The 26,885-nt window shown below is 44.5% G+C and overlaps 1 protein-coding gene across 2 annotated transcripts in view; it reads right to left on the minus strand.

The window, feature by feature from the left end:
* Nucleotides 1–26,885, minus strand: part of CSMD2 (CUB and Sushi multiple domains 2) — a 598,960-nt gene that overhangs the window by 194,904 nt on the left and 377,171 nt on the right. For both annotated transcript variants that reach the window (XM_044237753.1, XM_044237754.1), the window contains 6 exons: nucleotides 19,031–19,357; nucleotides 15,035–15,229; nucleotides 3,979–4,117; nucleotides 2,743–2,930; nucleotides 1,804–1,992; nucleotides 1,461–1,577 (listed from right to left, as the gene is read on the minus strand). In XM_044237753.1, coding sequence (XP_044093688.1) covers nucleotides 1,461–1,577; nucleotides 1,804–1,992; nucleotides 2,743–2,930; nucleotides 3,979–4,117; nucleotides 15,035–15,229; nucleotides 19,031–19,357 — 1,155 coding nt within the window. The remainder of the gene's footprint in view (nucleotides 1–1,460; nucleotides 1,578–1,803; nucleotides 1,993–2,742; nucleotides 2,931–3,978; nucleotides 4,118–15,034; nucleotides 15,230–19,030; nucleotides 19,358–26,885) is intronic.

Consider the following 26,885-nt stretch of genomic DNA (forward strand, 5'->3'; position numbering starts at 1 on the left):
TTTTTTTTTACGTAAATCCACTCAAAGTTTTATTTAATCAAATCTTAAAGTCTTTGCCTTTATGGATTCTGCTTTTCGTATTACTCTTTATAGTACATCCGCACCTGAGGTTAGATTTTTATGTTCTTCTAGTATTGGAATTTATGTGGTTAAATGTATGAGGTCTGTTTGGTTCTTTTCTTTTATTCCCAAGTGTTTAAGTCTAGTGTTTAAAAACCACTTATTAAATAATCAATCCTCTCTTCAATGGATTGGAAATGACACTTTAATTATATACTACAAACTGTTTCTCTCACACACATACACAAGTGTGCATGTGTGTGCATACACAGTCTCACACACATACATACACATAGGACTCTACGTCTGGACCTTCATATGCCTGCATTGGTTTGTGTGTCCATTCCAATACTCATACCACATTGTTAAAATTATTTTAGCCAATAACATTTTACTATCTGAAAGAGTTACTCTTTTAAAAATTTTTCATGGCTTTTCTACATGTTAATTCTTCTAGATGAGAGGTTCTTATTCAAGGGCATGCATCAGATTTACTAGTGAAGTCTTCAGAAATCAAAGATGCCTGTTTTCCATCTCCAACATGGAGAATCAAAACATCTACAGTGCAGTCTAAGCATTAACATATTTGCTACAGTGCGGAGGGGTTAAGAACTGTGACCCTGGATGAACTTCAGAATAAGCTTCTGAGGATAGAAGCCATATGTGCCTGGTTACTGTTTATTCCCAGCCCGAGTCTGCCACATGGGTGGCATTATTCAATTAATATTTGCTGAATCAAAGACTATATTATTTCCTGTTTATTTCTAACCAGCACCCTTCCTTTGAACTTGGATTTCCAAAGATTATTCATGTGAGGGAAGTTGAGGTAACAGTTCAGACTGGTGAGGAATATGAAAACATGGCAACTGAGGAACAGCTGAGCTATGTAAGAAGAGGTTCACGGGTCCAGTGTCCGAAGGGTGAACATGAGGAGAGGGGGCAGATGGATCCTATTTTCCTCCAGGACACAGAACAAGGAAAAAAGTTTCAGGAACATCTAATAGGCTATTAGGAGGGGTCAGATCTATCAAAAAATGACACCAGGTGCCTATTTGCTGAGTGTGTTGGCCACCTTCCCACTGCTGGGGCTGTTTAGGCAGGTGTGGTGCCATCTTGTCGGAGCAATTAGAGAAGATTTCTGCATTATGTAGGGTTTCATAGATGGTAATTTCTACAGTATCTTCTAGCATGAAGATTTTAGATTCTTAAAAATATTTGTGGAATGTATTCTGTGATTCAAAGAGATGGGAAGCTTATGGGAGTATTCTGGTTGAGAAAAATTCAGACCAAATGCTGAGGTCACTACATAGGGAGATCCCCACTGAGGCCACCTTGACCTGGAGAACAGGGGGTTCTGACCACATCACAGTCCAATACTTGCTCCAGGCCTAACCACTCACCCTTGCCATGGGATGTTTCAATAATCCAGGTACAGTTCAAGTTGTTGGGGTAGAAGTCAGGAAACCCTGGTGATAAGATGGTCCCACTGGAGCCTTGAATGAAGCCACCGCAGAGTGCTACAGGAGTAAAGACAGTGTTGAAAGATCGGAGTGGCCCAGGGAGCTCCCACACCACCCTATATCCCCATCTCCAACCAATCCTCCTGGGAGCTGGGGAGCCATCTTCTCTCAACCCTCAACCCTCACTAATGGGTGGGAGAGTCAATGCCCCTTCTAGCTCCTGGTCTTCCACAGCAGGAAAGGAATCCACTACCTTAGTACCCCTTTGCAAGGTGTGTCTCACCTTCACAGCTGGGCAGGGCCCGGCTCCACTGGAAGTTAGGCTCACACTCCAGGGGCTCTCCGTCACTTAACGTGTAGCCTGAGTCACAGCTGAAGGTCACTAGAGCGCCCACATAGAAGTCATTTCCATGGCGCTGCCCATTTACAGGGATCCCTGGATCCAGACAGTGGTCTGACTGCAGTGTTATAGCTGGAAAAGAGAGCCCACAGCTGGAACAGACAGCTAGCCATCACCACAGAAGGACCCTAGCTGGCCCACAAAGGGAGGGAGGAGAGAACCCTGATTTACAGAAAGCTGAGGTTGTCATTTACCCATGTGTCAAGTATGGCTGTTGACATCTGCTAAGACACCTGAAGACCCGTTTCTCAAAGAAAATAAGCTGATTCTAGTATTTGTCCATCCTTCCATTCATTCAATTAACATAAGTTGAGTGTCCACTATGGTTTAGACACCACGCTAAGTCTTGGGGATACAGACATGATTAAGAACATGGGGCTGCCCTCATAGCGCTCTCAACCAGCACTTTCTCTACTGGTCTACAAAGAGTGGAAGGGACATCCATCTTGTTCAACTGAGCCAGCAGAGATGGATGGAGAAGGCGATGGGGGAGTGAGGGTGAGCGAGAGATGCTATCACATTTCAGCCTCACCATCCTCAAACACTCTGTTCCCAGATAGCCCGGCATGGTGGTTCCCAGTCACCTGCAGGTAGAAGAGGCTTTGTGGTATGTGGGTCATCAGACTTCACTCTTTCCAAAGGCTCCCCTCTGAGCTCCCGTGGGCTCTGACAGATGCTGAGAGTAGGGGAGTGCCCCCCAGGAGCACAGCCTGAGGAAGCCCCTGGGATGGGGCCAAGTTGGGGACCCACTGCTGGAATAGTCCGTGGTCCCTGCACCCTCCTCCCAGCCCACTTGTCATCTGCCTCCCTGCCAATACTCACTCTCATAGCGGAGCTGGAAGCCGATGTCTGAGTGACTCTTATCAGTCGAGAAGAGGAGGTAGAGGTAGTTGCTGGTGCTGATGAGGAACTGGGGGACCTGGGTCCCATGGTAAACCCCGATCAAGGGTGATGAGTATGTCCGCCCATCTCGAACTTCCAGAGTATCATAGTTGACCTCAGTTTTAAATCTGCCAAAGATGGGAATGTAGACTTTTTGAGAAACCTGAGGCTTATTAACTTGCAAATGAAAAAAGGCCCTACCTGGCCCAGAACTTCAGAACAACCAGATTTTGGCAGGCTGGGACATTTTAATATAGTCTGCACACATTCATTAGTGATAGGGAAGGGCCTTTTCCACTACATTCAGCCCCTCCCCTGCCTCCGATGGCTCAGCACTCTCTCAGTCCTCCCTGTGGCTTGAGCCAAGACACATCTTCAGACTTAAAGGCACGACTAGTCTCATGGGGGGGGGGGTGTCAGAATGTTCTAGGCCAGAATTCAGTAAACTATAGCCCAGGGCCAAATCTATTCTATAGCCTGTTTTTGTATGGCCTAAGAGCTAAGAATGGCTTTTAACATTTATAAAGGGGTATGTTTTAAAGAAAACAGAAAATATGCAACATATAACCACAGGTGGATTACAAAACCTAGAATATTTACTATTGGACTCTCATGGAAATGTTTGAGCACTGCTATTCTAGGCCATGGATGCTTTGTCTGGAAGAAGTTTCTGCTCATATTTGGGTGGCTACTTTCCCCACTGAAGGGGCATGCCTGGGGTGGGAACAGGAAATTCAGCATATGAGCAGGATTTGGGTCAAAGGTCAGGAAGCTGCCTTCTTATGCTGCAAATTTTAGAGTTATACTCCTCAGATTCCAATGCCTGCTTCAACATCTGATGGTGTCTATCTGCCCACTCTCTGTCACTGGGTGTGAGGGGGACAGAAGGGCTCTGACATCCCAAGTGATACCCTACCCACCCTTCTGCTTACTCCTCCGGTCATGAACAACACAAACCCCACTACTGAGGTGAAACCAAGGCCAAGCGCAAAGCCCATGTGGCCTGTCTCCACCCAGGGCAATTTGTTCCAATGTTCTCTGACTTTGCTAACATTTCAGCGAGCATGCTGGTCCTCCGCCCTCAACCCCAGGCTCCCCTCCACCACCACTCCTAAGAAATCTACCCCCCCACCCCACCCCTGGCTCTGTTCCCTCCAAGGCTGTGGTTGCAGGCACCTGTCGAAGGTGATTTTGATGGGGTAGCCTGGCTGGGCTTCAATCACCCAGGCACAGCTGAGGGCATCCTTGTAGAAGCCAGGCCAGCCCGGGGACAGGATGGTGCCACTGGGCGAAGTCAGATGACCACCGCAGGGAGCTGGGGAACAGAAGGGAGAGAAAAAACTTTCTTGTGTTGGGGGGGACAAATGAACAAACAAATAAAAACTCTCTCTATAAAATGTATCTGCCAACAAGTATTGTTTTTGTTTTTACGGAAAATTACATAAACTATATAAACTGTGAGTTCTGTCTGTTGGGACCTTTATAGACATGCTCAGTTACATCATTTGGACTTTTATTAAAGGCCAGAGGGGAGAAATAAAAATATTCCTTTAAACAAAGTCTTCTGTCATTCTAGGAGGGCTGAAGTACAGATAATATTTGGGTTGCACTGGTTTTTCCTTTCTTCTTCGCTCCTTGCATCAGGCTTGCGGCAAAAGCAGAGATCCGGCCACCTCTGGCACGGGCAGTGGGCAGATCCCCAAGCTCAGCTCGGAGCTCGGCTGTGACCTACTCCACTGTAAGTTCCTTGAGGGCAGGAGCCTTGTTCATGGTCTTTCCAAATTTGGAGTCCCCAGCATTTAGCCTAGAGCTTGGCACACAATTATCCCTTCATGGTAGGAATCAGTAATCATTGCTTGAATGAATGTATGAATGCATGGAAGGATGAATGAATGTGGTTCATGGCAGGTGATTCTACAAGACACTGGGTAGTGCAGACATGTCTCTGATTCTGCTCCCCCTGTCCTCTCAGTCCCTTGGCCAGTCGGTCTCACTCTTCCCATCCCTCAGCTTCCTGTTTCCACCAGCACCCTTCCTTCACCATCGCCTCCTCCTGCAGCTGGACCCTTGGCCCTTGCGGTGCTCATCAGAGCGAGCCCAGTCCTTCTCCTTCTGGTAGGTGGTCAGATTTCATCTTGCATGCCTTTTAAGTTATCTTAGGTCATGTGACCACTTTGACCAATCACACGAGAGCAGTAGTGGCGCGCGTTCCGCCCACAGGAAAAGTTGAGGAGCTGGCGCCAGATTTGCCATTTTCTGCCTCGTCGACGGTGAGAGCAAATGTCAGGATGGAAGTCCCCTCGGGCTGGGCCTTTAAGTGACAAAGGGGCAGGGCCCCTGATGGCCAGTGTTAAACATGCAGCTCAGGCAGCCTATGTGAGTACCAATTCCTGTTTTTAAGCCACTGAGATTGGGGGTTTGTTTGTTAACGCACTCTAACCTTACCCACCTGGTATCTCCCCAGGACCAACGAGGAGGATGCCGGCACCAACCACCACCCACACTGTGGCCATCGTCACCACGACGGCCATTCATGGACTCACAGGGACAGTCACGCTCACTCTTCACAGAACACAAATCCTGCAAGGGTGGCGCTATTATTCTCCCCATTTTACAGCTAGGACAGGTTTATGGAGGTGCAGCAACCAGCTCTGCTTTAGTTGGTGATAGAGCCTGGACTTGGACCTAGGAAGACACCATAAATCCAGAGATCCAAAACTAAGCAGCCTTCCACTTTTCGAAGAACCCCTGTGTCCTTTGGAATTCCTTACTATGGAGCTATCAGATGCCAAAAATGTCCTAAACAAGATGAGGAAGAAAATGAAGAGCTACTCAGTAGCTGTTTTTTTCTGCAGTTTTTGTTTTTGCATGTTTCCCTAGTTAATCAGTTTCATAAAACAGGATCAAATATACTGCACTCTTCCTCTCTCAATTCTATGAACTTCTTGGAAAGACTGAAAATAATTGTCAACATTCTTTTTTAAAAGACTTATTTATTTTGGGGGGGGATTGCAGGGGGGGAGGGAGAGAGAATCCAAAGCAGACTCCCACTGAGCACAGAGCCTGACACTGGGCTAATCTCACCATACTGAGATCATGACCTGAGCTGAAATTAAGAATTAGAGGCTCAACTGACTAAACCACCAAGGTACTCTGATTGTCAAGCATTCTTAACAGAGTGTTACATTAGGAAGTTTAATTAACCTAAGAACAGTAATACAAATGATATGAGTAGAAACTCATCAATGACTTACAATGCTACGTTATGTGTATTATTTCATTTAAAACCACATAACATTTATGCAGTTATTATGCCCATTTTATAGATGAGAAAACTTAGGCTAAGTAGGCTAAGAGACTAGATCAAGAAGTAATGAAGTGAGAGCTGGGATTTCACTTCAGGACCTCTGTCTCCAAATCCACCTGCAGTGCATAATGGTACTACAGCCACGGCTGGCAGCAATGAGCTCACTGGGATTGAGAGTTCACTGTGCATCAGGACTTGACGAGGATTATCTTTGTGACAACTGCAGCACTAAAAGACAGGTACTATTGTTATTCTCGTTTTGTAGGTAGGGATTATCACCCCATTTTCAGTAAGTTAAGACATGGAGAAATTAAGTAATAACACAGCATTTATAAAAACATTGAGGGAGTAAATTGCACAAGGTCATTGTCACTTCCTGGGTAACCCCAGTTTTTAAGACCCATCCCTGCTCTCACTGAACCTGCTAGTACATTCCTCTCTTTGTCCAATGGATAGGTGAGACCTTGGAGGTGTGTGTTTGTAGGGGGCTACTACTCAGTCCTTGGATTCCCATGTAGGAATTCCTCAGTAGGAAAAGGGACTCTCTCTCGGATTCAATTCAGCACAGGCCCAGCCTCTTGGATTGTGGACTGTGATCTCCTTACTTACTTTCCAGAAAACTGTAGATCACATGGTCACTTTCTGTCTAGGCTACCCTCCATTCAGTGCACAAAATAATTTTGTATAGTTTATTTCAACTTAAATAAAATGTGAATTTTGTTAAAAAAATTCAGATAGGAATCTCCAGATACGGAAACCCAAATCCTGCCTTTGGTCACCACTTTGCTTTTCTCTGGTGTATTGTTTTACTGCCTTGCTGGTTCTTCTTTTCTCCTGCTCATATGCTGCTCAAACGACCACTCTATGCATTCAGTCCTTCATATTCTCTGGTTCATCTTCATGGTGACAGGTGTCAGGCCAGGAGGAGTAGGCAAAGATCCTAAATGCAATGTCTCCTTAACAATTGAAAAGATGCTCAACCTCATTCTAAGGAAATATATATATTAAAACTGCAATGAGAGAATACTTCTCATCCATCACATAGACAAAATCTGAGTTCAAGGACACATGAGACTCAGGGAAAGCAGGTATTCTAGCACCTTGCTGGTGGAAAATGTTGTGCAAAATGGCACAACTCCTGTGAAAAGAAATTTGGTAAAATATAGCAAAATTCCTATGCATTCACTCTCTGACCCTGCTTCTAGAACTCTATCCCAAAGATATTCTTGCAAATCTATGAAAAGACATATATATATGTACAAGGCTATACAAAGTCGCGTGATTTATAGTAGCAAAAGAATGGAAAGAGCCCAAATGGGAGGCAGCAATAGGGAGCGGACTGAATGAACTGGAGTAATCAACAAGATGGATGGGCAGCTGTAAACAAAAATGAGGGATAGTCTATATAATGTCATGGAGTGGTCCCCAGAATATATTAGTAAGTGAATAAAACCAAGGCAACGAGGTAAAAAATAATCCTATGATTTCATTTATTGTAGAGAGGGGTGGGAGACACACACACACACACACACACACACACACACTGACTCATATTATAACAACTGATGAAAGAATGAGGCCCAAACTCAAGATTATCTATGGAAAGAAGGAGGGAACAGGGTGGAGAGTAAAGGAATAAAAGCTAGACTTTCTCAGAATATATCTTCTTTCAGAGGTTTAAATTTGGAACTATGTAAATATTTTTCACAACTAAAGAGAAAGATTTAAATTTGATAAGCAAGCTCTCAAAACTCAAAAGCAGAGCGAAATAAATGAATACAGTACTGTGTCAGTTGGTGGCATAATCGCACATGAAGAAACTAGCGAAAGAGATTTTAAAACACAGCCATCCCTAGTTGGGTCTAGGAATGAGAGGAATTGAAAGTAAAACAACTTAAACCATTTTCAGTAATCACACTGATGTTGTAGTGGCTGTGTCATTCTGTGAGTCTTGGGGTGTGCAGTAGGGAATGGGAAATCATGCTGATGTTGTAGGGAACTGGAATTTTCAGCAGGAATGAAAGCAGGTACAGATATGACATCAAGAAAGTAAAAAAGGAAGTATTCTTACATCTGAAATGAAATAAACCCATTATGCATTTTTATCTTAAAAAAAAAAAAAGATTCTTTAGCTCTGTTCATTGGAAAGCCTTAGAGACAAGGGCCAACTCAATAGGAATAATTATCCCCAGCGCCCAGATTGTCAGTATCACTTTCCACCGAAAAGGGACTAGGGCTCCTTGGAGAAATGGCTGCTTCCAGGTCAGGGAAAGAAAATGTTCAAAATGAGGCTGGGCCACTTTCAGAAAGGTACCCACTGGCCAATGGGACAGTTGGAGTGTCGGTTAGAGTGATAACTGCAATGGATTTAATTATATAAAATATGTTTAAACACCCTGAATCATAATGGTATTTAAAAATGTTCAACTTTATGTCAGGGAATAAAAACCGGTAAATAAAGGAAAATAATTAAGTTTTTCTCTGCCTTTCCTTCATGAACTGTACCTCAGGGTAACCAAATAGTTGATGAGGGCGAGTTTTCTTTAAATACTCCAGCTTATAAAAGAAGATGAAATGATAGCATGTGGGCATTTTGCAATCCCATCACTGGCTCCTAACATCCTCAAATGAGAGACAACCAGATATTATGCGTCTCTGATGGTGGCACAGAGCCCTGCCCGTAGAACATTCTGGTTGAAAAATGGAAACTAAATCTGATTAGGTTTTTAGATCCTACTGCCAATTAAAGGAAATATAAGAGAGAGAGCGGATCATGTTAAACAACCTCCCAGGGACATAACGGTCAAAATTCAGAGTGCAGGAGACACCTCAGAATAAACGACCTGGCTTGTTCCACAAAGTATCAGAGGCGTGGGCACAGAGGTCCACAGGTTAAATAAGCTGACACATATGTGCTACCTGTAATGAGTGAACCTAAGCAGGATTCTGATTTTTTTAAAAAAATTTTTAAATGAAGTGTTAAACAGTCATGGAAATTTGATTGTATTAAGTAACTATTTTTACTTTTTTAGGATGATGGTATTGCTGTTATGTTATAAAGGGCTCTTTTTATCTGTTAGAGATACACACTGAAATGTTGTGGATGGGCTATTTTGCCTGAAATTTGCTTCCCAATAATCCTAGAGTGGGGGAGTGGCAGGGGCAGCAGGTAGGGGTATGAATGCAATGGAACAGGCTATGAGTTTGTAACTGGTGAAGCTGGGCGGTGGGCACATAGGTGCATCAATTCTGTTTGAAATTTTCCACTCAGAATGTGGGGCAAAAAAAGGAAATGCACACACTCACACTCAGACCTCTCAAACTCACACAGCATACACACTCACACACACAATGCAAGAAAAGAGGGGGAGGTTTCCTGCCTTGAATAGAGGTAAGATTGCAGGGATAAGACAAAGGGACCCAGTGCCTGGCACACAGCAGGTGCTCCATAAATACTCTGTCAAAGGAATGAAACACTGGTTGAAAGGTAGAAGACCAGGTATTATGACTGAATTGTGTCCCCCCAAATTCACAGGTTGAAGCCTTAGCCCCAGTATGACTGTTTGGAAATAGGGCTCTCAAAGAGGTAGGGATGAAGGTTAAATAAGATCATTAGGGTGTGACCCTGACAGGACTGGTGCCCTTCTAAGAAGAGACGCCAGGGATAAGCACACAGAGAAAAGGACATGTGAGGACACTGCGAGAAGTTGGCCATCTATAAGCCAAGGAAAAAGTGGCTTCAGGAGAAACCAAACCTGCTGGCACTTTGACCTTGGATTTCTAGCTTCTAGAATGGAGAGAAAACAAATTTCTATTGTCCAAGCTGCCCAGTCTGCAGTATTTTGTTACAATGGCACGAGATGACTAAAACACCAAGCTTCTCCATGACGGACACTAACATCGAGCCAGGCCAGGAGCAACTGGGCACAGTGATGGAACACAAGAATATGAAGAACTAGTCTTCTTCGAGCCTCACGGGTGCCGGACACTGATTTATGTGCCCCTTTTCTTTTCCTGTATGTTCATCTTCACAACAGCCAAGAGTAGGGTACTGGTATTAGCCTCATTTCAGAGAGGAGGAAACAGGAACAGAGAGGTTTGCTAATGGGTCCAGAAACACACAGCAAGAAAGTGGCAGAGCCAGGATTTAAACCCAGCAGGCTGGCTCCAGAGCTTGTGTTGCTAGCCATTGTGGGTGTGGACATGGGAATGCCTAGCTGTCGGAGGGGTTTTAGGTGAGGACATGTCTAGCGTGAACAACCAGAACTCATGAAAGCCTTTTCTGGTGGCCTGCTACACCACTGTTTGTGGCAGCATGAAAGGTGAGTGAACTTTGGAGTCAGACAGACCTCACTAGAGGATTCAAAGTGATCGTCTGGAATCAGAGTACTTGGATTGGAATCCTGACTCTCCCATTCATTTAGCTGTGTGACCTTGGGCAAGTTACGTAACTACTCTGTGTTTCAGTTTCCTCCTCTGTGAAATGAGGACAATACAGTACTTAGCTCCAAGGTTGTCATGAGGATTCAGTAGGGCAACGTATGCAAAGCACTTGGCCTCACATTTAACATGTAGTAAATGCTTAACTCTTATCAGCTGCGGGATCTTAGGCTGGTCAATTCACCTGGCTGGTTTGCAGCTTTCTTGTGCTTGGAGCCTAACAACATCTTTCTCCCGAGAGTGGCCAGAAGATTCAGTGAGATAATGTTAGAAACTCAGTTAACTACCCTTACTTCTTCCTTGGAGGTCTAAATGAGCTACAACTATCACTTGGATTCCTCTTGTGGGAATGGGGAGAACTGGCCTTCTGTCTTTTTTATAGGACTTTTTAATTTTCTGATTATAAAAGTAACACATCTGGTATATATAGCAGAGAAAAACAATGTGGACATGTTTACACCAAACAGTCAAACCATTTTCCTCTAGGGAGCGGGATGGGGAAATGAGAATTTTCACTTTGAACTTTATCTCACTTATGTATTGCTTAAATTTTTACAACTACCAAATATTACTATAAAAATGAGAATACACACTCACTGTAGATAATTTATCTCCTTTTCCCCCCTGTGTATTTCTTATATAAGCAGCATTTAAAAAAAAAAAAAACCCCATTTGAGGTTCTTTGTCTTTTAATAGGGAGTTTAATTACCTTTACTGTCATAACTGATATGTTTGTTTTACTGCTGTCATTTTGTTTTATGCTGCCAATTTCTGATTCTTCCATGGGGTGTCCTGTCTTCTCTCTCTCTTGCAATAGGCACTATGTTTCCTTTTGTTTTAATTTTCTTCTGGGATAGGAAAAGGTGAAACTTGCTTTTTATTCTACTTGTGCATACTTAGAAGTATTTCATAAACAGGGTTGAAATTATATTCTCTGTAGTGAAATAATCCCAGAAAAATACAGAAACAGTGTAGCCAAGAGTCTGGGTCTGAATTGTGGCTCCACTACTGACAAGCTGGGAGGACTGTGGGCAAATGACTTAACCTCTCTGGGCTCCAGTGGGGACTGCAACTACACCTGCTTCCTACCAGGTGCTAGGCTAACATGAAAGGACACCTGTAAAATACTGATCCTAGTGTGGTATGCTTACTTGGTTCTTTCTGGAAAAAAAAATAAAAAAGAAGATGACGATGACAAGAAAGAGGTGGATGGGGGAGAGGGATAATCAGGCGCACCTGTGTAGATGCCTTCACTGCCTGGAAGGCTTTTTAAAATATATTGCTGACTTTAAACATATGGATCCCCTATGCCCTCTGTTCTCTAGACAAGATGTCAACAAACTACAGCTCGGGGGTCAAATCCAGCCCATCCACTTAAGTGGCGTCTATGGCTGTGTTTGCGTAACGGTACCAGAGTTGAGACCCACACGGCCCGGAAAGCCAAAGCTACCTCCCAGCTGGCCCTTTAAGGAAAAGTTTGCTGACTTGTGCCTTAGAGCCACCAGATGATCATCCTTCTTCCTAAATTTAGGAGAAGATGCCATTTTCTCCCTTGTCCCATTATAGCCTCTCAAAAGCTAAGTGGCTCTTGGCATATATTAAAAGATTTTTTAAAAGACCATTAGCTTTTGCATTTAATTGTCCACAAGGTGGGGATACTTAATCAAAAACAAAACTAGAAAAATGGAAAAGACAAAAGACGCTGATTACAAAGCCGGGTTCTCCCGAGGCTGGGATACAGGGGAAAGGAGCCACGGAGGGGCCAATCCCAGGGGCTTCTCTACCCCATCTACTCCACTGTTTTCAGTCTGGGTTTGGCCAACCGAGGTAAGGTCTCTGACTTTGGCTCTTGGATATACAGCTCCCCAGATTCCTAAAAACCAGCTTGGCAGCAAATACCCACCCCTTTGAGGAAACTGAGCAGACTCTCCCTGTGCCAAGTTCATGGTCTCTCCAATGGGCTGCTCCCTATGACTGGTTGCCTGTGGTCCTCCAACCTCAGCGTTCCCATCCTCCCAAGGGAATGAATGGGATAGTTTTAGTTACAAAATTAGGACTTTGCCCATGTAACAGTGGGTCTAATCCTCTCATGCACTTATACGTGGTCTCAAGTATCTCACTGCGCTGATGGAAGTAGGGTCTAGGGGTCTCTGATTCAGGAGGGTGGCCCATGCCAAGAAGTGGGGTCTCAGTTACCAAGCCCTAGTGTCTCCTCGGTAGGGGGGTCAGCTCCACTGGAACTGAACCCCTACAGGCTTGGGGCAGAAGCCTGGGCTTCTGCCCTGGAAGAGAATCTTGGTGGGGAGACAGGACCAAAGGTCAGGGAACTGGTAAAGAAAAATGAAATGGTGGTGAGACCAAGCATCCAACAGCATGGTCCAGTAGCGGCCCCCGAAGAACAAAAGGAATTAGGAGAAGGGAGAGATCCAGTGAGCAAGAGACAGCAGAGAAGATGTCTTGGATGAGATGGACCAAGACAAGGACAACCAAAGAGGTCAAGGAAGAGAATAAGGGAGAATGAGGGGGAGCCTGAAGGATAAGTGGACAATCCTCCAGACCCTGGGCTCTGCCACAGTGGCTTTGCAGGGTCATTCACCCATAAATGATTCCATCACACATGCATGATGACCCCACTGTTGTCAGCAATGGCATGATTTCACCTGCTAGTTTCATGGCTGAGAATGGCGTTTCCAAAAAAGCTCACTTCACTGGGGAAAATGGCTATGATGTTGTGTGGACCTCATTGTGGGAACTTGGAGGGCAGAAAATAGTCTGTTCATGACATGATTGGGGCAGGCGCCTGCAATGATGGAAGGACACCACTTGAACCCCCCGAAGTGGAGTGATATTCATCTGATTGGCCTGATGAAGAAATGGTTAAAATCATGCTCACGGCCAACACTAATCAATCGCTCCCTCTCTGCCAGATGTGGGTCCAAGGTCAGTGGGTGCTCACAACAACCTGTGAGGAGATTGCTGTATATGGCACCGTATAGAAGGGGTTACAGAGACACGAAGGGGTCAAGTCATTTGCTCAGGGTGCCTCAGACTGTAAATTTCAGGGTGAAGGCCAAGGGCAGTCTGATGGGAGTCAGGCTCTGGAGGCCATTAGGGAGAGACTAACCTAATTAAAAGGGCTTTCCTTCATTCATCCATTCAGTAATTTATCAACCAGTATTGGCTGAGCATCTAAGAGTCTAACAATTTGCCGGTTATGTGGCTGTGAGGCAAGGTAGATCTCTCAACCTCATGGAGCTTACAATCCAGGGGCAGCAAAGCAAACCGTTTTGAGTACTTTATGCCAGGAACTGCCCTATATAATGTACCTTGTTCTCATCCCCTCCCTTCTGTGTTCAGCTGGAAAATACAGAGGCGCAGAAGGAAAAGGTGACTTGCCAGGATTCTGTGGACTTGAAAGCCTACCTTAACTGCAGACCCTCTGCCACGTGCACTGAGCAGTCAGCCGTCTCTCCTCTCCCTTCCCCCACCCATCAGCTCTGGGACAGTGCTTGCTCTAACGCTCCCCTCTTCTTCTTCCATTCTTCCCACCTGCTGGCTGGGGTGCACAGATTTGGGTTTGGGGACTGCATACGGAGAGAGGTCAGTTAGGTCTCCATCTCTGTCCATCACATGAAAAGAGAGGAAGCAGCTTTCTGGCTCCCCAAAGTGGAGAAGTACAAGCCCCTGCCTCCATGTCCATGGTTACTGCCTCCAAGGGGCTGGTGGATGCTCACCTTTCATCTGTCAGTCACAAATTTTACTGAGGACTTGCTCTGTGGCAGGCACAGTGCTTGGGATGCAGATGTGGCCTGATTCCTGCCCTCTAGAAGCTTTCATCTGTGTTTTAAGTGCCTGCAGTTTGGGGGAGCAGATGGCTGGTCTCTAAGCCTGAGTCAAACCTACTTTGTGTGGCCAGGCTGGACTGAGGAGACACCATAATAACCCTCACTTGCTTCAAGCTGTGTTTCTCCTGACTGGTCTGCCTTCAGCCTCCTGAAGACTGACAGCAAGGATATGGAGGCAGCCTTTAACAGGAGCGTGAAGGCCAAGGCAGGGAGACATCCCAGGGAACCGGGGAAAATGAGCACATGGAGAAGTGAGTGCCAGGTGGCCTGAAAGACTTCAAATCATGGCGCTGCTGAGGCTTTGGGCTCCTGGCACTCCCCTGGGCAGGAGCTGGAAGAAGTGCTCCTAATGGCTTTGATACTGAGAGAGTTCTCAGTGGAAGCAAGAGGTGTTTTTGGTGCTTGACTGTCTAAAACCAGCATTTCTCCAGGTTAATCTCTGGTTACAATTCAAATTTCTGTGCTATAGAAATTGTAAATTTTTGTCATCTTATAGAGCCCCTGCTGTCCCAGTGTGAGGGTGAAAGGGTGACCTGGATCCTGGGAGAAGAGGAAGGACCACATGGACAAGTGTCACTTGGCCCCCTCCGCCTCCTCTCCAGCTGAAGGTCCCCAGTCCCCAGCCCTGGCAGGCACTTACCTTCACACCGCAGCACGGCGCTGTTCCAGACCACGCTACCCTCCTTCAGGATGCAGGTGATGGTCTCTGAGCCCTGAGTCCCGAGGAAGCCTTCGTCACAGAGGAAGGAGATAGAGCTTCCCAGCTGAAGGCTGTCACCAAACCGTTTGCCATTCACTGGAACGCCAGGATCTGGGCACTCGTTGTGTCGGAAGGCTGTGTGGATGGGGATCAAGGACAGGATTAGGCAGAGCTGGTGAGCAGATGGAGCCCCCCCACCCCAGAGAAAACAAGCTTTATTATGATAGGCAATCCTAGACCCCCGTCGCTTCCACAAGAACCTGCCATGTTGGAGACAGGGCCAGATGCCCCAGAACCAGTGAGCCACAGTGGGCAGAAAGCAGGTGATTGTTAAACTTGATCTCCTGCCTTCCTGAGCACCTAATCCAATTTTGTGCTGATGAACATATGTGAATCAGGCAGCGGACTAAATATTTCTCATGTCAGCTCGTTTCCATCATATAATGGTTCCATGAGGTAGACATGGTTACAGGTTACAAATGAGGAAACTGAGGCCCAGCATGGCTTAGGAGCAGAGCTCCGTCCTACTGCCACAACCATTCCACACTTCCCTAACTTCAGACAGTTACGGGATCATTTATGCTGCAGATGAGCTGGCTCCAAGTCCTGTGACACTAATAGACACTAAGCATCATAAAGTAGGTGCCCTGGACTCAACCCTGTCTGAAGCCATCTCCCTCATTTCCTTGTGTATTGTCAGGCAGCCTCTCGCTCCGTCTTCCAGGCAATGATAATGCAGTGGGAATGGGGCAGAGGAAAGAGAGTGCTTGCGGGTTTAATTGAGCTTTGCCTCTTGTTAGTTACACGGTTCTGGGCAACTTACATAATCTTGCTGAATCTCTGTTTCCTGACCTATAAAATGGAGACCATATTTCCCTGGCAGGGTCATTTCAGGATAGAAATAAAAGGAAAGTTGATATGAATTTGAAAGTGGAGATGTTTGGGACGCGCCTGACAGATGGCAAGTACTCCCTGAGTATGAGTCTGCTGCCTTCTTCCCATTCCCGCTCCGTCTCCCCGGAGCACGTTCCCAGCCTGCCTCCACCAGGGTGCCACGGTTCTGGAGCTCAAATCTCTGAGCCACACCCTCTCTGCATCCCTGCTATTGCGCGGATGGTGCTTTCCAGGAGGCCAGGCTCCCTGGCTATGTGGGCTTGTGCCACTTTAAATTAAGAACTCAATTTGCAACCCTCTGAAATTCACTAGTGATTGAAACACTTGTACAACCAGGAACAGAAGGGTCCCAGAGGCTGCTGGATCATGCTGGAGGCAAGAGACCTGCAAATCTGGGGAACCTTCCTACCAAAGGCGAGTCACGGGAGCATCTGACGTGGGGATGATTGGGATGATCCCTTGTGGAGCCTCGGCAGACACCCCAACGCACTTCCCGCTGAAATGCAAAGCCCAGGTCATTCCAGACTTTAGGCTTCTCACCTTCCTTCACGAGGAACGATGACTATGAGGGTGCCCTGACATTTAGAAAGATGCCCTGGGAAGAAGAGTGGTGCTTGGGGCCCAGAAGTCCATACATGTCTACTAAAAATCTCAGTTGCACATGCACACATACAGGCAGGACTCCAAAGCTACTTCCAATGTCAGGGTGCAAAAGCTCTAAGTCAAGAGCCTTTTCAGACCTCAGTTTCCTGGCATGTGGAAGGGGTAGACAGAGCTTAGCTACTGATGTTTCTGCTGAGCACTGGAGGTGGGAAGCACAGAGGTGCTCAAACGGCAGGTGCCCTGGGGACAGCACCTGCCATCATCATTGGTCCAAGTGCCCCATGTGGAAGAAGGATTAGCTTTACTCTAAGGAGCACTAGGGGTGAAGCTGTCTGTGAGGTGAGTTCTCCACGCTGGGCAGGTGCAGGCTCATCCTAGATGATCACTGGCTGCATGTGACCGAGAAGCTTTGTGTCCCAGTTCCCGGACACTTGTCGATGGGCTAGTGCTGTACCAGCTACATCAGAATCACCTGTGAAACCTGTAAACATGTAGATTATGGGGCCTTATCCCCTTAGGGATTATGATTTTGCATCAGGGCCCAAATATAAAACAATTAGGTCTACTTATCCCCCCAAATGATCTCTATAAGTGCTTAGAGAAATATCTGATGTCTGCAGCAGTGTTCAGCAAAGGCTGGCAAGAATCATTTCTGGGTGGGGGGATTCTGGGGTAGTAGTTAGTACTTCTTCTTTGACCTTCCCTATTTTGTTGAGTATGTATGTGTTGGCCGTGTGTCGTTTTTATGGTGGTGGAGAAGCTTTGAAGAGGAATGTTAGGCAAAATCTGGATTCTCACTTAGGTCAGGTCCCTGCCTTTTCCCTTCCTTTTCCCCTCCCCACCAAGGACTCGGCACTTGCTGCTTTTTGGAAAGTGGGCACTCCCTGGGATTTGGTTTTGCCAGGAGTCTCCGTAGCAGGTTTTGTCCCAGGCTTCCTATTGATATTCATACCTACACTGAACCTGCAGAGTTCCTAGCCCTGACCATCATGGAAGGGGGGCTCCCTGGGATACCTCTCACCCCTCTTCCTACTCCCACCAGGGAGAAAAAGGGTATGAGTCACTCATGGATCTTTCCATCCAATACTGATCCTTACCAGGTCCAGACTCTGCACTGGGCAGAAGGGATAAGAAGATAAGCACACATACCCGTACCTTTCCAGAGCTCCTGATCTCATGGTAAAGCAAGAATAGAGGTTGATCATCCAGAAGCTAGAGCGCTGTGCTAGACTGGGAAGACTAGGGAAGATGGACTGGGTTCTGCTTCCTCCTAACTGTGGATGGTGGGAATAGGTACACCTTGGAAGAGGCAGGCCCTGAGAAGACCGATGGTTTCTAGCAAGTTTGCTGTCCTGAAGAAGGTGCTGAAGCGAGTGTTGGGAGAGAGCTTTAGCTTGGGTGGTTCCTTGGAATCTGAGGTCCCCAATAGTCCCAGCTCAGTTAGACTCCAGGGACAGGTGGGACAAGGAAGCAAGGCCTTTATGCCAAGGGAGTGGGGTGAGGGTTGGGAGGAGATCAGTTCTGTCAAAAAGAACCAGACTACATGAGTGTTTGCATGCATGGGTGGGGCAGGAAACGGGGGCTTGCATTTCACAAGCAGCCCCTGGAAGAGGAACAGGCAGACCCAACTTCAGCCCCATTTGACTATTTGCCACTGGCTGAGTTCACTGGGTCTACAGCTTATTATGACCCAATAAGCTCTTCTTGCTACCTTTGGCAGCTTGCTATTTCTGGTCTCCAAGCTCTGCTCCCCTCCCCCTCCTCACTATAGCCCCAGGAGACACAGAAATGCAAAGAACTACCACTTAGCTTCAGGCTGCTTCTAGAGAAGGGGCCCAGGGTTGAAACCAGAGGTGATAGCTTTTGGATTGTGGCCCTGAGAGGGACAATGAGGAACTGCCCCAACAACAAGGCTATAAGCCTCAGATCCATGCAGAAACAGACCTTTGTTTCTGATTCAGCTGCAGGATTGGGAAGTAGGCAAAGTGAAGTGTGAACCCCACTTGGGAGTACCTGAAGTCAACAGTCAGCAGGTGTTCGAGGACTGGGGGTAGAAGTGGGGGAGCACCTTGAGAGGGACGGGCAACAATGAGAGGATGACACAGGCTTGCTCTCTCAGGGGCCCTCCTGGTGCTCACTGGGCCTTCTAGGAGAGGGAAGGTGGGTGGGAGAAATAAGGTTCCAGGCTCCTCTTACGTTACATGTTGCACTTCTAGGAAAGAAATGCTCAAGAGAGCAACTCCACTGAAAAGAGCACCCTGGCCAGCAGCCCAGACTTTCTGCTTTTCTGGTCATGGTGGAACCCCATGCTGAGGCCCTGCAACCAAGCCCTTGGAACTGGCCCACCCACATCAGTGCTCCTCCCTTCAGGCACCCTCCACAATACTCAGGGGCCAGCACTCTGAGGGATGGTCCTCTGGAGACAGAGCGGGGACTCACTGGTAAAGGTGATGTTGAAGCCCCTCTTTCCGGTGGAATGGTCGGTCTGGAATTCGAGACGGGCCACGTGGCCACTGCTTGTGATGGAGGAAGGGAGCTGGTTTCCTGAAAAGGTGCCCAGGACGGGGGCCTCGGCCGTGGCCCCATCCTTGATGACCAGGAAGTCAAACTGAGGCTCCACATCGATGTCGTTGAAAGCCAGGTGGATGCGGCTCTCAGGCCGGGCCAGGATGAGCCAGACGCAGTGGAGGTGGTTGCCATAGTCCTCTGGGTAGTTGGGCGACAGGACGACCCCAGAGGGGCTGGTGAAGTTGAAAAAGCAGGAAACTGCAAGAGAAGAGCCACGGAGGTCAGGGTGCGTCCTGGCATTCTGCCTGGGCTACAGAGGGCTGGCACGGGGTGTATTTCCTTAGCCTAAAGAGCAATGGAAAGAAACTTAACACCAGGGTTGGGTTGGACCTACTGGGCTCTGAGATCTTGGAGGGAGACATGCTGGGCTCCATGTTGGGCACGGTGCTGGGAAGGGCCCCTCTGGCAAACTGTAGACATGGAGGAGTTGGTCCTCTTAACTGCTGTTGATCCTGTGGGTATTAACCAGGATCAGGGCATGCCAAGTCCATTTCCCCTCTTTAATGATAGGTATGCCCTGAGGATTTGGGCAACCTCAAAGCTACAAAACTATGCTAAGGAGGTGCTGGTTAAACATTCTCTTGCAGAAACCAAAGCTTTGGAAGAATCCTGGGGAAGAGGTGATGGTGCCTTATCTCCATGCCCTATCTACTTCCTGCTCTCTCTCCTACTTTATCCTAAGGACACACTCTTCTGGAATTCCTTATTTTAAACCCTTTTCATGCCAGTGACTAATAGACCCTGGAACAAGGTTGAGGCAAGGGAAGTGCTATAAATGGAAAAACAAACAAACAAGCAAAACACTAAACCAAAATTAAAAGGGAAAATAATAGAATGAAAAAAATTGTAACAAATATGCCAAAGGGTGAATATTAATATTAAATTAGAGCTCTTAATAACTGCATAAGAACATCACCAAGATAAGCAAAGAGTATGCTCACAGGATTCACAGAAAGGAAAACTGAATTAATATGAAAACAGTCCATTTCACTAGTAAAAAAAAAATAAAGAAAAAATATACAGCCCAATATTGTTGAGGCGTCTTGGAAACTCATATGTATTTATTGCCGGTTGCAGAGTAAAGTTGATATAATCCTTTTGGAAGGGAATATATGAATTCTTATCAACAACCACAAAACTACTCAAATATTCTGACTCACTAATCTCTAGGAATTAATTCAAAAGAAAAAGAGCTGCATGGACAAAGATGTTTATAGTGACATAATTTTAGTACAGAGAAAAAAATGTGAACAACCTATATGCCAGCCTAATAATATGAGGTAAATTATAGCTTTTAATGTGATGCTGTTTGAACGAAATCATTAAAGTGATAAATATGACCCTGCAGAAAGAAAAACGTTAAGGATCATTTTAAGTAAAACAGTAGATCATAAAATTATATGTATATCTCTGATTATAGCTATTACATATTTACACGTGGATGAAGACTGGACATGAGCCCCTGAATAAAAATTGTTTTCGAGTAATAGGTTTTGGGGGTAATACTTTTTCAAAATGAAAACAATATTTAATTTTTCTGACTGCAAAAATGATATAGGCTCATAATAAACACTTTTAAATGTAAAAGTATAAAGAGGGTAGAAACTAATGTGGACAAACATTTAAATACCTTTATAACATTTATATTGATGTTTGGTGTTAATAATATTGAAACTTAAGTTAGCATAATATCTGGCTTATTAATTATAATGAAGCTAAGGTAAAAAAACAATAATGAAATCATGCTTGCAAAACAAACATACATACAAAACAAAGGAATTGGTGACTCTTTATGTTGAGCTTTTCCTTCCTTTCCCTGACTCTACCCATCCTTCCCTTTTCTACATTAGGTATCTCTTTTCCAACCTGCTACTCAAAGCCCTCCCATCCAATTCCGCAAAGCAAACCATGTCCCTAAGACATATTCAGTCTTATTGCTGTAGTCTCTTGTGTTTTAGAGATATAGAAAGAGTCTGAGTCAAGGGGAGAGATGGACATGAAAAAGCTTTTGGGCAACACAATATAGAGTCAATAGTGATTATTATAACATATTAGTGGTGGTTACTAAGTGCAGACACTATCTGAGCACTGTCATCCATTAGTCAATTTAGCTGTCCCAATAGCACAATTTGCTGGTAGCCCATTTTAAAGATGAAGACACTGAGGCACACAGAGATTAAGTAATATACCAGGGTTGCTTGGTCAGTAAATGGTAACAGCAAGTTCAAATCCAACTGACTCCAGGGGCCAAGCTCTTAGCCACCCCTCAACATCCTCTTATGAGAACAGTACTGCCCACTCAACTCCTAACCATTATATTAGCACTAAAGTGGGACAGCCAGGCTGTCTTCAGCTGCAAGCCTTAACACAGATCATGAGGAATCCAAACCCAACAGAGATAATGACCTTGAAGCCAAGGGTCAAAATCACAAGGTCTGCCTTCCAGTAGAACACACCATGGCAGACCTAAGGCAAAAAGAAGTGCCATGATTTCAGAGGGAAGATCACCAGAAGCACTGTGAGCATGTGCACAAGTGCATTTGCAGCAGAGGAGAATTTAATTAACATCACCTGAGTCCCCACCTCCACCTCATGACTTTATCACATTATTCTTTTTTCTTTTACCCTTCATAGTAGGTTGCCATCTTGCAAAGCTCTGGGGGCACCATTTTGAGCAGCTGTATACGGTAGCTTTACTTATCACTCTCTAAAATTATCTTGTTCACTTGTTTGTTTATGATCTGTTCCTCCCTCGCCCCAAAACATACACATCCGCTCCATGAGAGTAGAAATCTTGTCTGTTTGATTCCTCTCGGTCCCTAGTGGCTCCCACAATGCTTGGTGCATTCATTGTAGGTGCTCAATCAGAAAATCAATATTTGCTGAATGAATCAATGAGTATAGTTGACCCCTGAACAACCAGGTTTGAACCACACATGCCCACTAACACATGAATTTTTTTTTTGATAAATATAGCACCGTACTGTAAATGCATTTTCTCTTCCTTATGGTTTTCTTAATAGCATCTTCTTTTCTCTAGCTTACTTTATTGTAAGAATACAATATATAATACTGATAACATACAAGATATGTGTTAATCAACTGTTTATGTTATCAGTAAGGTTTTTGGTCAGCAGTGGGCTATTAGTAGTTCAGTTTTGGGGGAGTCAAAAGTTCTATGTGGATTTTTTGACTGAATAGGGTTTGGGGGGGGTAGAGGTTGGCACCGCTACTTCTGTGTTGTTCAAGGGTTAACTGTATTTAATGGTTGATACCATCTGAAAAGACAGGGACATGAATACATGTGCCTCACGTTCCCATCCCATTCCAACTCCCAAGCAACAGAATTGACCAAAGTGTGAAAAACAGGTGGATACATGAATCAGCTCTGGAAACTAAGAAAACATACTGGGCCATGACCTTCAGTGCATTTCTCTTAGATATAGTACAGATCCATTCCTAATAATTTAGAGTAGAAAATAGAATGACCCAGCCAAGTTGCTAGACAATGAAACTGTTCCCAGTGTTAAAGAACCTTGAAAAATATATAATTCATGTAACATTCATTACAAAAAAACACTCAAAGATGTTTTCTACCAAAACAAGAGATGAATCAAAATGAAGAACTCAAATGTGGGAAAGTTATGTTTAATAAAAAAAACAAAAACAAAACAGTGTGGAGATTCCTTAAGAAATTAAAATTAGAGCTTCCCTATGACCTTGCAATTGCACTACTGCATATTTACCCCAAAGATACAGATGTAGTGAAAAGAAGGGGCATCTGTACCCCAATGTTCATATCAGCAGTGGCCACAGTTGTCAAACTGTGGAAAGAACAAAGATGCCCTTCAACGAACGAATGGATAAAGAAGATGTGGTCCATATATACTATGGAATATTATGCTTCCAGCAGAAAGGATGAATACCTAACTTTTGTATCAGCATGGATGGGACTGAAAGAGATTATGCTGAGTGAAATAAGTGAAGCAGAGAGAGTCAATTATCTTATGGTTTCGCTTATTTGTGGAGCACAAGGAATGACATGGAGGACATGGGAAGATGGAGAGGAGAAGGGAGTTGCGGGAAATTGGAGGGGGAGATGAACCATGAGAGACTGTGGACTCTGAAAAACAATCTGAGAGTTTTGAAGGGGCGGGGGCTGGGAGGTTGGGTGAGCGTGGTGGTGGGTATTATGGAAAGGCACGGATTGCATGGAGCACTGGGTGTGGTGCATAAACAATTGGAACACTGGAAAGAAATTTAAAAAATAAATAAAAACTAAAAAAAAAAGATTAGGAACAAGCAAATAAACGATAGAGTAAAGAATCTAAATAATTGCTGTAAACATAGCTATAAACCAGAATGCAAGTGTAACAAATATTCCTTCGAAGAGAAGATAAAAGATATCATTCCTGTCCAAACCCCAGGGTAAAATTCTGCAGATGACGCTGATAGAAAGCATAAAGTTAGAGCAAGGAGATATGCTAATTTCCTCATCTTGCAAGAAATTCTGTTATATAGTTTCTGTGGTTAATTAGAGAAATATAGGTTAGAGCATGTTTTTAAAGATGTTAAGAGTAATTAGTAATAGACTATAAAGTAGCTTATCTTCAAAATTACCAAAGGGGAAAAAGGAAAGCAGTCAATTTAGCAAAAAATGGAATTCAAAGGACACAACAAGGAGGCATAAAGAGGGGAAATGTAAAGTAAATGCTAAAAAAAAAAAAAAGACAAGAGACAAAACATTATTTATGACAATACATGTATACGGGCTAACCTAGCTGAGTAAAGTATAACCCTCATTTTGGAACAAGACTTACACAACTTACATTAGTGACTTACACAAAGTAACTTGGAATAGTTAAAAACAAGGGAAGGGGCCAAGATAGTTCAGGCTTCACATTAGAAGAGTATTAAAGTTCACCAATGCCAAGGCTCCAGAGATTCCTATGTATATGGTTGAGTGGGTCCAGAGCATCCACAGGTTCTAAAAGCTTCTCCAGGTGATCCTAAATGTGCAATCGAGGTTTCCGAAGGACTGGTGGAAGCAAATGCAAATCACCCCAAAAGGGGGTTTTAAATATTAATATCAGAACCTTGGATGTTACAATGTCACACCAGGCTCTTGGACAATCCTTGTTTTTGGTCAAGGGTCTTACAGACACTACCAACAGACATTTCTTCTTGCACTTGGAAAGAGAGGAAGCCCATAAACCGACACTCATAGAACAAGAGTGTGGTCCTATAGAGATCAGGCTAGCACCCTAAGAGATGACTTACACTTGTTGCAGGGGAAGGGAGTATGCATTGTCTTACAGAAGTCCGATCTTTCTCACCCTGGAAAAGTATGTTTGCATGCTACTTTGGAATGTTTCTGCTGGAGAGCAGAGTTTGCTTCTCAGTGTCCAAACAGAGGAAAACATCAAATGCTGTGATTGGATCTCATCATTATCCATCATCCAGGTTAAAAGAGGGATAGAAAGTGCCTAGCCCCAAAGCCCACGGCCAGATGGCTTCCCGGGGGAATTCTACCAAACATTTAAAGAAGAACTAATTCCTATTCTCCTGAAACTGTTCCAAAAAATAGAAATGGAAGGAAAACTCCCAAACTCATTTTATGAGGCCAACATCACCTTGATCCCAAAACCAGACAAGGATCCCATCAAAAAAGAGAGCTATAGACCAATATCCTTGATGAACACAGATGCAAAAATTCTCACCAAAATACTAGCCAATAGGATTCAACAGTACATTAAAAGGATTATTCACCACGACCAAGTGGGATTTATCCCACGGCTGCAAGGTTGGCTCAACATCCGCAAATCAGTCAATGTGATACAACACATCAATAAAAGAAAGAACAAGAACCATATGATACTCTCAATAGATGCTGAAAAAGCATTTGACAAAGTACAGCATCCCTTCCTGATCAAAACCCTTCAAAGTGTAGGGATAGAGGGCACATACCTCAATATCATCAAAGCCATCTATGAAAAACCCACCGCAAATATCATTCTCAATGGAGAAAAACTGAAAGCTTTTCCACTAAGGTCAGGAACACGGCAGGGATGTCCATTATCACCACTGCTATTCAACATAGTACTAGAAGTCCTAGCCTCAGCAATCAGACAACAAAAGGAAATTAAAGGCATCCAAATCGGCAAAGAAGAAGTCAAATTATCACTCTTCGCAGATGATATGATACTCTATGTGGAAAACCCAAAAGACTCCACTCCAAAACTGCTAGAACTTATACAGGAATTCAGTAAAGTGTCAGGATATAAGATCAATGCACAGAAATCAGTTGCATTTCTCTACACCAACAACAAGACAGAAGAAAGAGAAATTAAGGAGTCAATCCCATTTACAATTGCACCCCAAACCATAAGATACCTAGGAATAAACCTAACCAAAGAGGCTACGAATCTATACTCAGAAAACTATAAAGTACTCATGAAAGAAATTGAGGAAGACACAAAAAAAATGGAAAAATGTTCCATGCTCCTGGATTGGAAGAATAAATATTGTGAAAATGTCTATGCTACCTAAAGCAATCTACACATTTAATGCAATTCCTATCAAAGTACCATCCATCTTTTTCAAAGAAATGGAACAAATAATTTTAAAATTTATATGGAACCAGAAAAAACCTCGAATAGCCAAAGGGATATTGAAAAACAAAGCCAAAGTTGGTGGCATCACAATTCCGGACTTCAAGCTTTATTACAAAGCTGTCATCATCAAGACAGCATGGTACTGGCACAAAAACAGACACTTAGACCAATGGAACAGAATAGAGAGCCCAGAAATAGACCCTCAACTCTATGGTCAACTAATCTTCGACAAAGCAGGAAAGAATGTCCAATGGAAAAAAGACAGCCTCTTCAATAAATGGTGTTGGGAAAATTGGACAGCCACGTGCAGAAAAATGAAATTGGACCATTTCCTTACACCACACACAAAAATAGATTCAAAATGGATTAAGGACCTCAATGTGAGAAAGGAATCCATCAAAATCCTTGAGGAGAACACAGGCAGCAACCTCTTCGACCTCAGCCGCAGCAACATCTTCCTAGGAACATCGCCAAAGGCAAGAGAAGCAAAGGCAAAAATGAACTTTTGGGATTTCATCAAAATCAAAAGCTTTTGCACAGCAAAGGAAACAGTTAACAAAACCAAAAGACAACTGACAGAATGGGAGAAGATATTTGCAAACGACATATCAGATAAAGGACTAGTGTCCAAAATCTATAAAGAACTTAACAAACTCAACACCCAAAGAACAAATAATCCAATCAAGAAATGGGCAGAGGACATGAACAGACGTTTCTGCAAAGAAGACATCCAGATGGCCAACAGACACATGAAAAAGTGCTCCATATCATTCGGCATCAGGGAAATACAAATCAAAACCACAATGAGATATCACCTCACACCAGTCAGAATGGCTAAAATCAACAAGTCAGGAAATGACAGATGCTGGCGAGGATGCGGAGAAAGGGGAACCCTCCTACACTGTTGGTGGGAATGCAAGCTGGTGCAACCACTCTGGAAAACAGCATGGAGGTTCCTCAAAATGTTGAAAATAGAACTGCCCTATGACCCAGCAATTGCACTACTGGGAATCTACCCTAAGGATACAAACGTAGTGATCCAAAGGGGCACGTGCATCCGAATGTTTATAGCAGCAATGTCCACAATAGCCAAACTATGGAAAGAACCTAGA

Source organism: Neovison vison, chromosome 2 (assembly GCF_020171115.1).
Source record: "Neovison vison isolate M4711 chromosome 2, ASM_NN_V1, whole genome shotgun sequence".
NCBI lineage: Eukaryota > Metazoa > Chordata > Mammalia > Carnivora > Mustelidae > Neogale > Neogale vison.